At 38.9% G+C, this 14,438-nt stretch overlaps 1 protein-coding gene across 1 annotated transcript in view; it reads right to left on the reverse strand.

The window, feature by feature from the left end:
• The window catches only part of FREM2 (FRAS1 related extracellular matrix 2), a 163,760-nt gene that overhangs the window by 14,734 nt on the left and 134,588 nt on the right, over positions 1-14,438 (reverse strand). The window contains exons 13-16 of the mRNA XM_045869359.3: positions 14,198-14,356; positions 12,426-12,729; positions 10,127-10,258; positions 7,786-8,117 (exon numbers count right to left, since the gene is read on the reverse strand). Of these exons, the coding sequence (XP_045725315.1) occupies positions 7,786-8,117; positions 10,127-10,258; positions 12,426-12,729; positions 14,198-14,356 (927 nt within the window). The remainder of the gene's footprint in view (positions 1-7,785; positions 8,118-10,126; positions 10,259-12,425; positions 12,730-14,197; positions 14,357-14,438) is intronic.

Raw genomic sequence — 14,438 nt, forward strand, 5'->3', positions numbered from 1 at the left:
GAAAATTAAGGTTCAAAGAAATAAAGCAAATTTCTCCCAGAATTCTTTAAGCTTTCTGAATGGCCCTGCCAATATTAGAACCCAGCCTTTGGCCTGTGCTTTTCTACTCTATCACACCTCATCACATTCCAAACAAAACTGAGGGCAGTCTTAGGATCACCTAACCAACGTTATCATACTTAATTCTCAAAATAGCTCTGCAGAAGAGCTGGGCAAATATAACTATCTTCTACACAAGAGGAGATGAACTTAGGTCAGATCATACTCATTAGAAGTTCCAGTTGGGCTTTCTAATACCATTCTAATTCTCTTTCCACACTGAGCTGGCAATAGGGATCATACACATGCGTTAGTGAATAATATAAAGAATGATAACAATAATGTATCACTTTGTCATAGAGTAAAAAAATCTAAAATGTATAAAAATCCTTAATCCTTAAATCACAAAAAAATGATGACCTGAATCGCCAACTAAAATGTATAAAAAGAAAACCATCATCCAAGCAAATTATTTAATTCCTAGCTGTGTAGTAACTAGCACTCCTCATCATCTGCTAACACAGCCAGCAGAAGAGGGGCCTTGGAACCAAAGTTCTTCGAGATAATATTTGTTAAGGGTCAATATTATTGCACTCAGTGAGAACTTGATCTTGTAGTGCCATTTTAATAGTGTGAAGAAGAGTGATCAAGTCAATGTATACGCCACTGGAAATTAAGATTAATATTTCATCCTGTGATTTTAATAAACCATCATCTTTTAAAAATTAGGCTTTAGGAATGACTTTCCAATTAAACTGTCTAGGTGCTGATGATTTTTGCCAACATTATACTCTATCTATCAAATGTTCCTGAGTGTGCTATTTTGGACAGAACTATTAATGTTCACTTCTTATGAATGAGCTACCTGGCACAAAGCTCCCTGACTAATTTTTATTTTCTTTCGTTTGATTCTTGTGGCAACCTAGAGCTTGACCATTTCCGGACATGGAATCAGTATCTTATTGCATTTTCTTGTTCACCATGGCCAGGCCTTCTTTGTCTGCTTGGAACTTCTGTCTAGAGTAACTGGGGCCAATGAAACAGTATCAATCATCCAGGTCGCCTACCTGTTCATTCTTGTAAAATTGAAGAATGCAGTGCCATCAATCTAACTTCTGGATATCATCTTAATGAGCACTTAATTTTCTTTCAGCCTGAATCACAGGACTTTTTAAGGGATTTGTTTATACTAAAAGAAATAGACGTTAAATCTGGTACACTGCTCTTAAAGCAACCATAACATGACACAGGAGTTTACATGTCCTTACAGACATTTGAAGTGTCTTCAACAAAACCAAGTGAGCCTTTAAATTCCAAATTTAAAGGGAAAGCATAAAATGCAAGTTTTCTGGCAAAGGTAACACCGGTATAAAGTTCTACTACTACTACTGTTGGTACTAAGTGGCTAGTAACGGGCAACAAGTATATATTTGGGGAGGTACTGGCAGCTGAAGACACAAAAGCAATTCTGCTGGGCTGTGTCAGATAGTAGGAGAAGGGAAGAATAAGGAGGAAAATGAATATGCTAAAAGAGAAATTATACACGGAATATTGCCTAAGGTGGGGACTAGCGTTGAGATAAATCCCAGTGGAGTGAATTCTTCACTCACTTGGGCATCCAGCTTAAGCTATCCAAATTACATATTGCTTTATTGAAATAGGCAGTATATATATGCACTGTTTCTCATAGGAGTTGGCAGTATACACATGCACTAATGAAAACTACCTAGATTTACTTTGTTCCTTTGCAACTTTCATTTGAGCAAGGCCATATTCTACGTGTGTTGAACTTAAGCCGTGAAGAAGTCAATTAGCTTGCCCAAGATTATTCAGTACAATCAGTGCTAACACCCAAGTATGTAGACCAGAACTATTCAGTGAAAATATAATGTGAGCCACACATGTAATTTAAAATTTTTCTAGCAGCCATACTTCAAAAAGTAAAGAGAAACATGTGAAACTAATTTTAAGAATACTTAATCCAATATATCAAACATATTACATTTTAATATGCAGTCAGTATAAAGTAAATTTTGAGACTTTTTTTTTGCTACTAAGTCTTTGAAATCTGGTTTGTATTTTACAGGAACAACACATCTCAATTTTGAATGCTCAATAACCACACATGGCTAGTGCTTACCATATTGGGCAGCACTGATTAGACTCTTCTACCCAAGGTCTTTAATTGGACCACACAGGTTGAAAATAGTAATCATTTTAAAATATGTTATAATCCAATATCTACCCTCCTTTATGTGGGATATGTGGTTTGTGCTCACTTCAAAGATTGAAAATTGGACTAGAGCTGTTAAAATATTATCTGAGGGCTACCACTGGTGTGGATTTCCCACTGATTGAAATTTCTGTTGCTCCTCTTGTTTCCAGAAATATGTCTACATCATCAAGATGGTGGTGTTTGTGAATGTGTAAAGAAGGCTCATAAATCTCAATAGCTTGAAGTCTCAGTAAAGCATGGACTTAGCTACTCAGTGGAGAACATTGTTTTAACAAGTTAGAATCCTTAGGCAAGGGATTCGCAGTAATAGCAGTCTACGCATCCAGGAACACTTGGAAGAAAGAGACCTTGGCTTCTGTCCAATTACAAGCCTTTCTAAAGGCCTGTGGGATCAGAGATGCACAAGGGAGACCCTGGAATGAGGTAGGGTCGATACTGGTCCACAAATTCTTTAGTATTAAGGACAACTCTATGGGATATTTACAATAATAGAATTAGAAATTATCTAAATGACCAACAATAGAAGAATGGCTAAATAAGTTATGATGACACACAAGGTAAAATATTATGTAGCCATCAAAAGTCATGTATCTAAAGAATTTTCTTCGTCATGAGAAAATGCTCACAATGTTAAGTTAAAAAGCAGTATACAAGATGGTATAAATAACATTACACTGCTACTATTAAAAAATGTGTATATACATTGGAAAACACTAAAAAATCTGTATGTGCACAGTTATAGTGGAATAAGATTTTTTTTTTTTTTTTACATTTTTTTAGTTCCCCATCTTTCCACTGTGCTATCATTACTTAAAAAACAAAGAAACCAGGGAGCTTGGGTGGCTCAGTCAGTTAAGTATCTGTCTTCAGCTCAGGTCATGATCTCAGGGTCCTGGGATGTCCTAGGATCAAGCCCTGTGTCAGGCTCCCTGCTCAGCAGGGAGTCTCTTCTTCCTCTCCATCTGCCTCTCCTCCCCACTTGTGCTCTCTCTCTTCTGTCTCAAATAAATAAATAGAATCTTAAAAAAAAAAAACAAAGAAACCACATTATTAAAAAAAAATAATTGACAAAGTTGACAAACTAAGAAGTAACATGCTCCAGGTAAGCTACACATTTTGGATTCTTCTTATTTCTTGTAAAAAGATTTAGAGTAACATACATGTGTAAAAGAGTAAATCCAAGTACTAAGCGTAAAATACTGGGATGGAAAGAGATGACTTCTAAAGTATATTCATGCCCTAAAGTTCCATGTTTCTAAATCCCAACACACAGTAACAAGGAAGAAAAATTATTCCTCAAACCAAGCAACTAGGAAAAAACACGTTTACTTTTCCAAAATCATGGAAAATCATGTCTTCTCATAAGTAAATTACAATTTGATGTTTTCAGTGCAAACTTATTTGGGGTTGCATTTCTGTAGCTTATTTATTCTCCTTGAAGGATGTTATCAGTTGGTGTTTACCCAACAAGGTAAGAGCTAAGATTCTGACCTCACAAGACCAATAGCCAGGCTCCTGAAAAGTGGAATGAATTGAGGGCGTTCATTTGTATAAGAAGTTGTTTTCAAGAGAAAAGTCGCCACCAAAAATATCCAATAGTTTTAAAAAACTTGGTTTAACTTTAATGATTATTTTGCAGCACAAGTGCTTTTTACTGTACACCAAAACAATTTAAATTTTTATTTACAGAACACTGTTTTGTCACACAAAACAATGGAGCAGTATCATTTTTTAATTTATCTCTATTTTTCTTTTCCTGCTATTCATCTGCTTTTATATTTTAGAAACTATTAAAAATGATGTCAGCATTGAAGATCAGAAAAGTCCATGTTTCTTTTTCTCGGCAAATAAAATTCTTAATTTTTATAAGAATGAGGATTGACTCTTAGAGCTCTACTTTGTTGGGAGTGTAAGCTCTGTGTCTGGTGTCCTCACCAGGGGCCTCGGATAGTCCCTGGCACAGAGTAGGTGTTTAGTTCATATTTCTTTAATGAACGAAGGTGTAATGAATACAGTGAGAAAAGCAGAAATACTCTTGATATCAGCTAAAGCTGCTGTAGTCAAACTGCATAAAACTTAATAAAACTTCATTTGCTATGAATAGAGAACTATCTTGGATATTTCAGATGATTCCTTCAGTTTAGCAACTCTGTCTTATAAGTTAAATAATCTGAATGTCGGAGGTTAGGGAAGGTAGAGAATCTTTCTCAGAGGGTGTTAGAAACAGCTTTTCAATCACAAAGAGAAAAGCAGGGACTTGCCAATGTTTTGTAGAAGTAGCTTTAGCCACTAAGAACACATAAAGAAAAAAAAGTCAGTTCATCATGTTGTTCCTGGGGGAAGCAATTACCAGTGAGTAAAATTTGTTTGCACAGTGATCGTCTTGATCTAAGGTGCCAAGTCTAGAAAAGGACTAGAAGAGAGAAAGTCACATCTATTAAATACTTGGCTGGGAGCGTGCGTTCTTGGCAGAGGAGAAACAGACTGGGGGCAGCACTGGCTTCCTTCAGGATCTGTGGTCCAGCAGAGTGGGCAACCCAACCACAAAGCTGCCATGAAGACAGTTAGCCCAGATTGATGGTTTACCTTTACTTTTCCCCATTTTCCCATCCTAAATTCGGAAATATGAAAGTTTGCAAAACTCTTACGAAACCCTAAAGCAGAATCTGTTCAAGTATTCAGTTTGTTTTCCTTCAGGTGTAGCCTCATGAAATATGTTTTCATTTCGATCTGATCTGCTGGTACTCAGCTGAGTCTGTGGACCCCTGTCATGAAGGCACAGACTTGCATAATTTTATCAGCAAGGGTGTAGGTGTAATCTGGCAGACATGTTCATGACCCATTGGGCAGCATTACTGTCCCGAGAACAACAGACAAGTTCATTTGCCTTTCCTGCAGTTGTATCTGTGACCAAATCCATTCCTCACCTTCACCCAATCAAATGACATTTAATTCACTCAATTAAATATCCAGATAAGAATCATGATGTGGTGAAGAGCACAGCCTTACAAGCGAATTGAATTTGGGCACATTATTTGAATTCTCTTTGCTTCAGTCTCCTCATCTCTAAAAGGGAGGGGGGGGAACTCATAGTTATTTCATAATGTTCTTGTGAGGACAGAATTTGTAGAAATATGTAAAGTATTTAGAAAAATGGAGGGCACACAGTACAACATTAAATAATTGTTAGCTATTACTATTATAATCATTATTCTTATCATTGGTACAATTAGGTATTTTCTCTTCTTCTCTAGAATCCAAAACTAATGGGGAGCATTAAGGAAATATCTGAAAGAATTATATTTCTTCCACTTTAATTTATATTTTCTTCCTCCTCGCCTATATTTAAGTAATGTGTGTGTTCGGGGGAGGTGGGGATTTAGGAGAATATCAAGAGCTAGGGGAGAAGTAAAAGTTTAAGCCCAAGGAACCAAGTAGGGGAAAAGGAGATGACCATCTCTGAGCTCCACTCTAAGCGTGAGCAACACGTCTTATTAGACTGTATTAATGTTGAGTTCACTGAGGCTTTTAAAATTTTATAACAAGCTCCTGAAATGTCAATGATTTGCACTGAATCTGGTCATCTCTATGTATGTTGATCATCGCGGCGATGCCATTAAATTTATTTGCAACAATGCAAAAGCAAAAAATCAAGAAGGTAACACAAATTCATTAAGAACTGGACGGGATAACGCTTATATTCCTAGTGTTATAGTAACAGGAGCCTTTCAGGCGGGTAAATCTTAACTGAAAAACCTGCAGTTGCTCGTTTTCACCTAATGGAGCAGAGCCCCTGGCAGCTCAGCCACAGAAGAAGGGCAGTGACTTTCTGAGCTGGCAGCGGTAATGGGAAGGAAAAGTACTCAAGTTAAACAATTAAATAGAGGACCAGTAATTTAAGAAAATACACACGCAGCAAAGTATCGTCAGTTCAGCTGAGCATTTTATGGTAATTTTGGTCAGAGAGATGCACACATTAGAGGGACAGGATTTGTATTCAAAATGCCCTTAAGACACTGGGGGAGGGAGCAGATGTAATAGGATAGGACTTCCGAGGGCAAGTGCAGGGTTTTCATTAGACAAGCCTGTCTAGCTTGCAGATATAAAAGATCAGAAAGTGCTACCATTTTGCAGAGAAGATGGAAAACATTTTCGAGGGCGAAAACAGACTAGAGACTAGATGAGAGCCACAGAAAAGCCCCATGGTACAAAGTGAATGATAAGAAAGAACTAGAACCGAGACGCCTGGGCGGCTCAGTCAGTTAAGCGTCTGCCTTCAGCTCCGGTCATGATCTCAGGGTCCTGGGATCCAAATTTAGGTCTGCATTTGCTGGATTCTAATGCTCAAGTCCTTCCCACCATTCCACACTGTCTTCCTATTGCTGTTTGGGGATTTTTACTAATCCGTGCAAATTGCTGAGTATTTTGCTGCTTTTAGAGGAGACGGAGATAATGTCTCATTCCCTTGGAGTCCAGTAGTCCCCAGACGGAATGAATGGCTGCCCATTCTGCATCAGCATCAGCTGAACGTGTCAGGTTTCACACTTCTGCCATGGGGTTAAACTGATACTCAGTTATTATCTCCCGTTCTTATGCTACCACTTGTTTTATACTCTACCACCACAGGGATATAGCACTGACAAAATCGGCCTCACCCTGGTTAAATCCTGAAAGACCTGATATATCTGGGTACCATTCAACACTCTAATGTGTAAGCCAACCTATAGGAACTCTTTGTTTAGTCCAGGTAGGACAGAGCATGGCTTTTAGTTCAAACAGTCATTACACTTCTCAACTACACCCAACATATTTTAGATTCTCTATCATAACTGCTAATGGAGACCTTGCCTCCTTATCATTTTGACAACTTTGTTGATGATAACAGGGGTGGGGATTTTGTGTGTGTATGTGTGTGCTGTGTATTTTATATGTAAATGTCTGTGTAGTATGAAGAGGAGTCAGTAACTCTAGAGAGGAAATAACAATAAGCTTTTAATGAAAATACTTTTGACTATGTTAGTGATGGAGAAATGAAGCATACTGGGAGGGAATGGGGAAGAAACTAGGGAGGAGAAAAGGGGATAAAAGGAGAGAAAGATAGAAGGTGGAAGTATAAGAAAAGGAGGGAGAAAAATTGGTCTGGCTCTAAGGATTGTAAATCCTCACTTTAGATAGTTTATGACACATAGTAGACATCTGTACATATACACAATAAATGATAATGTATACTTTGAAGAAAAATTAGTATTTAGATTTTTATAATATCAGAGTAGATTTGGAGTTTACGGCAACAATTATACAGTGACCTTTCAATACAAAGATGTTGTGGGCCCACTGCTAAAAAAATGTGTCTAAATTTTGACACCTTCTTCCAGAAATAAACATGACTTTTCATACCACGCATGCCAGTTCCCTCCTGTGCCTAATGACCTTCACCACCAAGACGGAAGACCGGAGTTGGGATTTAGTCCACATCTGGATCCCTGAACAAAACCAGCTGGTTTTCCTACCTGTCCATCGGTCCCGATGGTGCCTCCACAGTCAGTGAGGAGTTCTGACATGTCATAGTAGCCAACAAACTCCCACAAACAGGCCTCTAGGTTCAGGTTTCGATAGAAGCGTAATGTACTAGTGCCTCTGATAGATGAGCTGTACTGGTAGGGATGCGTCTCTCCAATTACTTCTGGATTTTTTGTAGCATCAGTTAAGAAACCATGGTGAGTCTTCACTTCAGTGTAATCCAGAAGGTTGGAGCACTGGTGGTTTCCAACTCTTGAGCCATCAGGACTGAGGGTGAGCTCAAAGTTGGAAAGCTCTTTAGTGGAGATCACAGGGAGCATGCCTGCAAGGAATGGTGATCATGTTGCCATCGTCACCAGCAAAGGATTTAGAACACTTATCATTCCTTTACCCTCAAGAAGACAAGTGTTATAAAATGCTGTACAGCGGTGATTACTACCGACGTGGTGTCCCAGGGGTCCCCTGGCATTTTTCAGGAGATCTGTGACATTAAAGTTAGTTTCATAATGATTCTAAGACATATTTGACTTTTCCACCATTATTCTCTCAGTATAGTGGAGTTTTTGAGAGTCGTCATATATTGCCATAGATTGAACGCAGAGGTAGATAAAAGAATTCAGCTGTCTTTTATGAAGCCAGACATTAAAGGTATTTCCAAAAATGTAAGAAAAACACAATTTTTTTTATTTATAAGTTATAGCTATTTTTCTTTAAAGTATGTTTTTCTTGTAAATATGTGATGGATTGGTTATTTTTAAATGAACAAAAAAATAAGTATTTAATAATTCCTCAGTTTTAATTTTAAATCCAGTTCATATTTATAGATATAACTCATAAAAACCATAGGTCTTTGAGATCCTAAATAATTTGTAAGGATGTCCTGACACCAAAATGTTTGAAAACTACCACTATACAGTATAAGCTATGGTTTGGCAAACTTCTTGGCTAAAAGGTCAAATGGTAAATATTTTAGGACTTGTGGGCCATAAGGTCTGTGTCTCAGCTGCTCAATGCTCCATGTTAGACTGAAAGCTGTCACAGATGACATGCAGAATAATTCATATAACTGTGCAATAAGACTTTATCATGCACAATGGATTATGATTTCGTATAATTTTCATGTTCCACGAAATATTCTTCTTTTGTTTTTTTTCTAAACATTTGAAAACACAAAAACCATTTTTTAGCTTGCAAGATCATATGAAAGCAGGCAAGTAAGCTGGATTTGGCACAGAGGCCAGAGTTTGTCGAGCTCTGGCATGGGCAATGCAACAAAAAGGACCACGAGAGAGGTGTTCTCCTGGAACATCTCCCTCCTCTTATTCTCAGATTCTCCCAGAGCAAAACCCTGGCCTCACAAAAGAACTGGTCAGCTTCTGCCATGCTCTGGCGGAGCTGTGTCTATTGACCACGTCAGGCAATGCAAAGTCAGCTGTAGGAATAGCATGAGGGACCAGTCTTTCTATTAGGCTCTGTTGATGGGTCCCCCTTTGGCCCTTTGCTGATGGATCCCCCTTTGGCCCTTTGCACCTCTGAGTCACACCTCCAACATGAGTCTAGAGATAGGCTGGCCATATGTGAGACCCACATTATGCTGTAAAGAGGTGCAGATTCCTGTCCACCCACCTCCCACCAACACAAATTTGGGTTTGCAATAAGCATAAAAAGCAGAATTATATCTTTTTTCTGAGAAAGATAAATTCTACCGTATCATTCCTAATACTGCCTCATGTTTCTTCTCACTTAGCTACTTAAAATATAACTAACTACCAAGTAATAAAGTTAATATTAACAATTTAGGTATAAAGTCAATTGAGAAGAACAGAACTTGAAGATGTTTTCTGTACTTGGGGAAATGTTGACAGTGTGGATAAAGTTATCAACTCACAGATTCTGGCCACACTTTCCTATCTGGAGAAAATGAACACAATTTATAAATTGGATTTATAAAATTCCAGCTATGAAATAGCAAATACATGTTGAAGGTGCTCAATGAGATACTGAAATGCTTTACTGGAAGTCCAAGTTCAAGAGTTTTAAAGACACAGTCATACCATTTCATAAAAACTAGCACATGGACCAAAGTTTCGTTCCATCGTGTTTGGACAATGTATTAAATTTGTTTAATATTAAAGAAGGCTTAAGTTGTCAGACTTTAAAAACAGGATGGAAAGAAAGCAGAATCACTTGAAAGGAACAGAAAGACTTGAAGGTGACATTGCAAAATGAACATCTTATCATCTGCGTGGTGATTTCGGGTATTCAGTGGCATAAACCAGGTAATGAGGAGCCCACACCACTCCCATGGATTTGCTTACCCAAGCCACCTACCATCTATATGTGGCATCGTGACCGTGAGCTTGATAAGGTTTGTGTAGTCTGGGTCCTCGGGGCCCGTGTAGCGCAGCTTGGCTGAGAACGGCTCTGCCCCCACTGCCCCCGGCACCCGGGGCTGACACAGACCTCAGGGAAAAACGAACGTACTTATGCTCAAGGAACGTAATAGACAATGCCGAAAGAATATTTTTAAGCTAGGCACTATCATTTTTTTTTTTTAAGATTTTATTTATTCGACAGAGAGAGACACAGCGAGAGAGGGAACACAAGCAGGGGGAGTGGGAGAGAGGGAGAAGCAGGCTTCCCGCGGAGCAGGGAGCCCGATGCGGGGCTCGATCCCAGGACCTTGGGATCACGACCTGAGCCGAAGGGAGACGCTTAACGACTGAGCCACCCAGGCGCCCCTGGGCACTATAGTTTTTTAAACAATAAAATTAAAACTTCTCTGTGGACTAAGGCATTGCTTAGAGCAGCTGTAAAAAAGCCAAAGGCCCTGGCATGAGAAGTAAGTGCAGCAGACAGTTTAGTAGCTACTTCTTCACATTTCAGGTAGTTTATAAAGTTTGAGAAATAACAGTTATTGTTCAATGTACTTTAATATGCGCTGGACATTCTAGGTTATAATCATATTTGCAAAACGTTCTAATATAAAATGTGGACAGACACAGTAAAAAAGGACTAAAAGCCAGCAGGAAAAAAGTTACCTATGGTTTAATTAAGTGAATTGGTGCTTATTCTAGAATAATGTGCATGACTAGTCATGAAGTATAATTATTTATAATCAAATAAACTAAAAATGCGCTCATTTTTAAAACAAAAACTAAAGTCTCCTTAGAATCAGAGAACTATATACAGTAGAGTTTTCTCTCTATATGTAACTTCTTTCAGTACGTGTATTATAAATTTTAATTTATAATATGCATATTGATACAAAACATATTGATACTGATATACCCATATACATATTGAAACACATGATAAGATCATTTTCTGGCTACCATCTATCTATCTCTTAGTGACTCTCAAGCATTTTGACATGAAAATCTGCCCCAATACTTCCTTTAAAAGAATTGTGATGTTTTCATTTTAATATTATGAAAGGGACTAAGATGCTGGTTTATAATTTTAAGAGCACTAGGCAGTATATAATCTCTTTTCTGTTTGTACAAAACAAAGGAAATAAACAAGTACTTATTAGAATAGCAATAAAATCAGAGGCAGGCTCCAGCATCTGGGCTATTTTATTAATAGGGGCACTCATTTTAAGGCGTTGTTTGATTTTTTTTCCTTTTGGTACCAACATAATAGTTTGGTCTTAAGAGAAACTTAACAACCATGTATTTTAATCCTAACAAAAGAGCATGTTTACTATATACGGTATCAATAAATATTCATCCTGAGTGTATGAAGGTGGTACATATAACCTTTCTTTATGCAACAAATATACTTCTGAACCACAGTATGCAGATAAAGTTTTAAAAATAGAATCTTAAAAACAGACTGTTATTTTTAAAATCTAACTTAAAAGTTCTCAGGCAGACTGAAGGATGAGTTTGGATTTCTTGTCTTTTCAGTGTTGCTCCAGCTACATTCTATTCTCCACCCGCCATGTGTCTGGGCTCCAGCCCCGGGCACAATCTCCCTTAAAATCACAAGCTGTGGGCACTTGTGGATACTTTTCCACCTGCACTGTCATTCCTCTGTCCCCGTCCCCAGCAAATTCCTACTGCTGCGACAACCAACTCATCACATAGGAGCCACGTTGTCCAGATCTGACCTTTGCATACCATCCTGCTTCATCTCTTCTCCACTCTCCCTCTCACCTGCTTCCCCATTTCTCTGCTTGTAGTTTCCAGAATATTGCATGTTCTTTCATGCTTCTATGAGTCATTGCTCATGCTTTTGTTTTTCTCTGCTGTTTTCAAGACTCCTGCTTCCTGACCCACTCAGGATAGAACTAATCACATTCACTGTGTCTTGTCCAGACTAAAATTTATCTGTGTCCTCATCTTGAGTGTGAACTCATTGAGAACAAGAGTCTTGCTTCCTTTTTCTGAGTGCCAGCAGAAAGCTTAAAGTCTGGCATGTAACAGGTGATCAAAAAAAAAAAAAAGTGGAATGAATAAATATTTTCTAATGAATATTTTTGTAAAAGTGGATGTCATTTTTTAAGTACTTGATGAATATTAAGGAATACATGGAGGCATTTGGGAGAACTAATAACCAGAGATCAGATATTGATAATATTCCATGGTATTCCAGCGGTCTTCATGTGAAAATGGTGGCGCATTACCTTCTTCTCTGCCGACGGTGACAATAGGGCTCATCAGCTCCAGGCCCTCCTTGCCATTGGCATTCACAGCGCGGGCCGCACACTGCACCCTGGAGCCGGGCTGGAAGTATATGGAATCCAAGGTGATCATCTTGGATGATGTAAAAAAAGTGTCAAAGTCCACTTCTCTCATAGGGCTGGTGACGCCATCAGGGCCAGCGGGTGCGCTAGTTAGCCATCGGTACCGGGTCAAGGTGTCATTGATGTTCTCACTTACACAAATAGAGCCTGTTTTGTCATAGTCTGAGTATTTAGGGTTGCAAGCCTACGGGAAACAAATAACTGTCAGGACCACAGTACAGAACAATGTGGATGTTATGACTCTCAAGCTCTCTAGCCTAGTGCTTTCCCTGATGCTTTTTTCCATTGCTACATGCTATTCATGCAACCTTTTTTTTTAAGATTTTATTTATTTATTTGAGAGAGAGAGAGAGAGAGGAACAGCATGAGAGGGGAGAGGGTCAGAGGGAGAAGCAGGCTCCCCGCTGAGCAGGGAGCTCAATGTGGGACTCCATCCCAGGATTCCGGGATCATGACCTGAGCCGAAGGCAGTCGCTTAACCAACTGAGCCACCCAGGCACCCGCAACCTTCACGTTTCTATTCTAGCCCTAACAGCGTTCATGGACTCTGATTTCAAGCGGCCTCCTGCACAATTCCACTCTAACTTGATGCGTGTAAACTTGTTATTCTCTGCATCATCTCAGGAATCTCCGAGATCCCAAATCATTCTTGTTTTTCTCCCTCCCTCCCTTCTTCCCTCTTCTCTCACACCTTGCCCCCCAAGTAGGTCAGTGACTTTGGCTGATTCTTCTTTTGCAATGTTCAAGTGGGTGCCTTCCTTCCCATTCACAGCACCACCTCTCATCTCATTCGGGGTCTTTCTAGTCAAGGGACACACTGCTGCGAGGTGACACCCCCTCTTCTCACACCATGCTTCTGCCCAAGAACCCCCCTGCTACCCCACCAATGAAGCCCACAGTCTTTAACATCACATGTAAAGACCTCTATAACTTGGGCACCAAATTACTATTTCTGCCTTGTTAATTCAGTAAACATTTGTTATGTGCCTATTAGACATAGGTCATGATACCAGGGCTGTTGTTATATAAAAATAAGTACCTCCCAGTTTTGCTCACAAGGAACTTAGAATTTAAAGTCAAGAAAAGGCAAGTACAAAAGTAGTAACAATATGCCATTTTTTAATACTATTCCTCTAGATGTCGCTTGTGTTGTAATCACTTCTTCCTGGAACGGCCTCCCCTTGTCTGACTCTTATCTTAAACTGCTGAAATTCCACTTAAGCAGCCCAAGTCTTGCCTCACACATGGAGCTGTATCTCTAGCTGGCTGATGACCTCCTCATGGTAGTGATCACATCTTGCCCTCTGGTCGAGTGACTGATTCCTATATATTTTTCTCTTCCTTATTTTTAAGTTCCTTGAGTACAGAGTTCAACCCTTATTTATTTTCCTATCAATGGCAGACCCTGAGATAACACAAGATAACACACTGTGTACACATCAGTTAATAAACCTCTGTCGGATAAGGAAGAAAAATGGGAGCTTTATTTGATTAATGTGATATTTTCCTATCCCAAAGTTCAAAGCTTATACCTTGTAGTATTCCCACTTTCCCTTCTTCATGGCAAAGCCAATGCTGTATCGGTTAACATCTGTAATTATTTTAACCAGCTATTCTACAATTTTTCTCGATTTTGTCAATTTCCTACTCACCGTGATACAGACAACAGGATAGCCAGACACGGGTCCAGCACTATCTCTAGCTCTGGAAGTGTCATCGTACATCAATAATGACACAATTTGAGGGACAGAAGGAAAAGTGACATCTGCCATGCTGTTCATTTCTTCTATATACACAATGGCTTTGGTCACCTACAAGGAAAAGATAATTATCTGTGATTATTGAAGTACTTGGATCTAGGAGCGTCTATTGTATAGTATGATACACATGATG

This window comes from Mirounga angustirostris, unplaced genomic scaffold, assembly GCF_029215605.1.
Source record: "Mirounga angustirostris isolate CCGP_5_RB_7025 unplaced genomic scaffold, mMirAng1.0.hap1 SCAF_3, whole genome shotgun sequence".
Lineage (NCBI taxonomy): Eukaryota > Metazoa > Chordata > Mammalia > Carnivora > Phocidae > Mirounga > Mirounga angustirostris.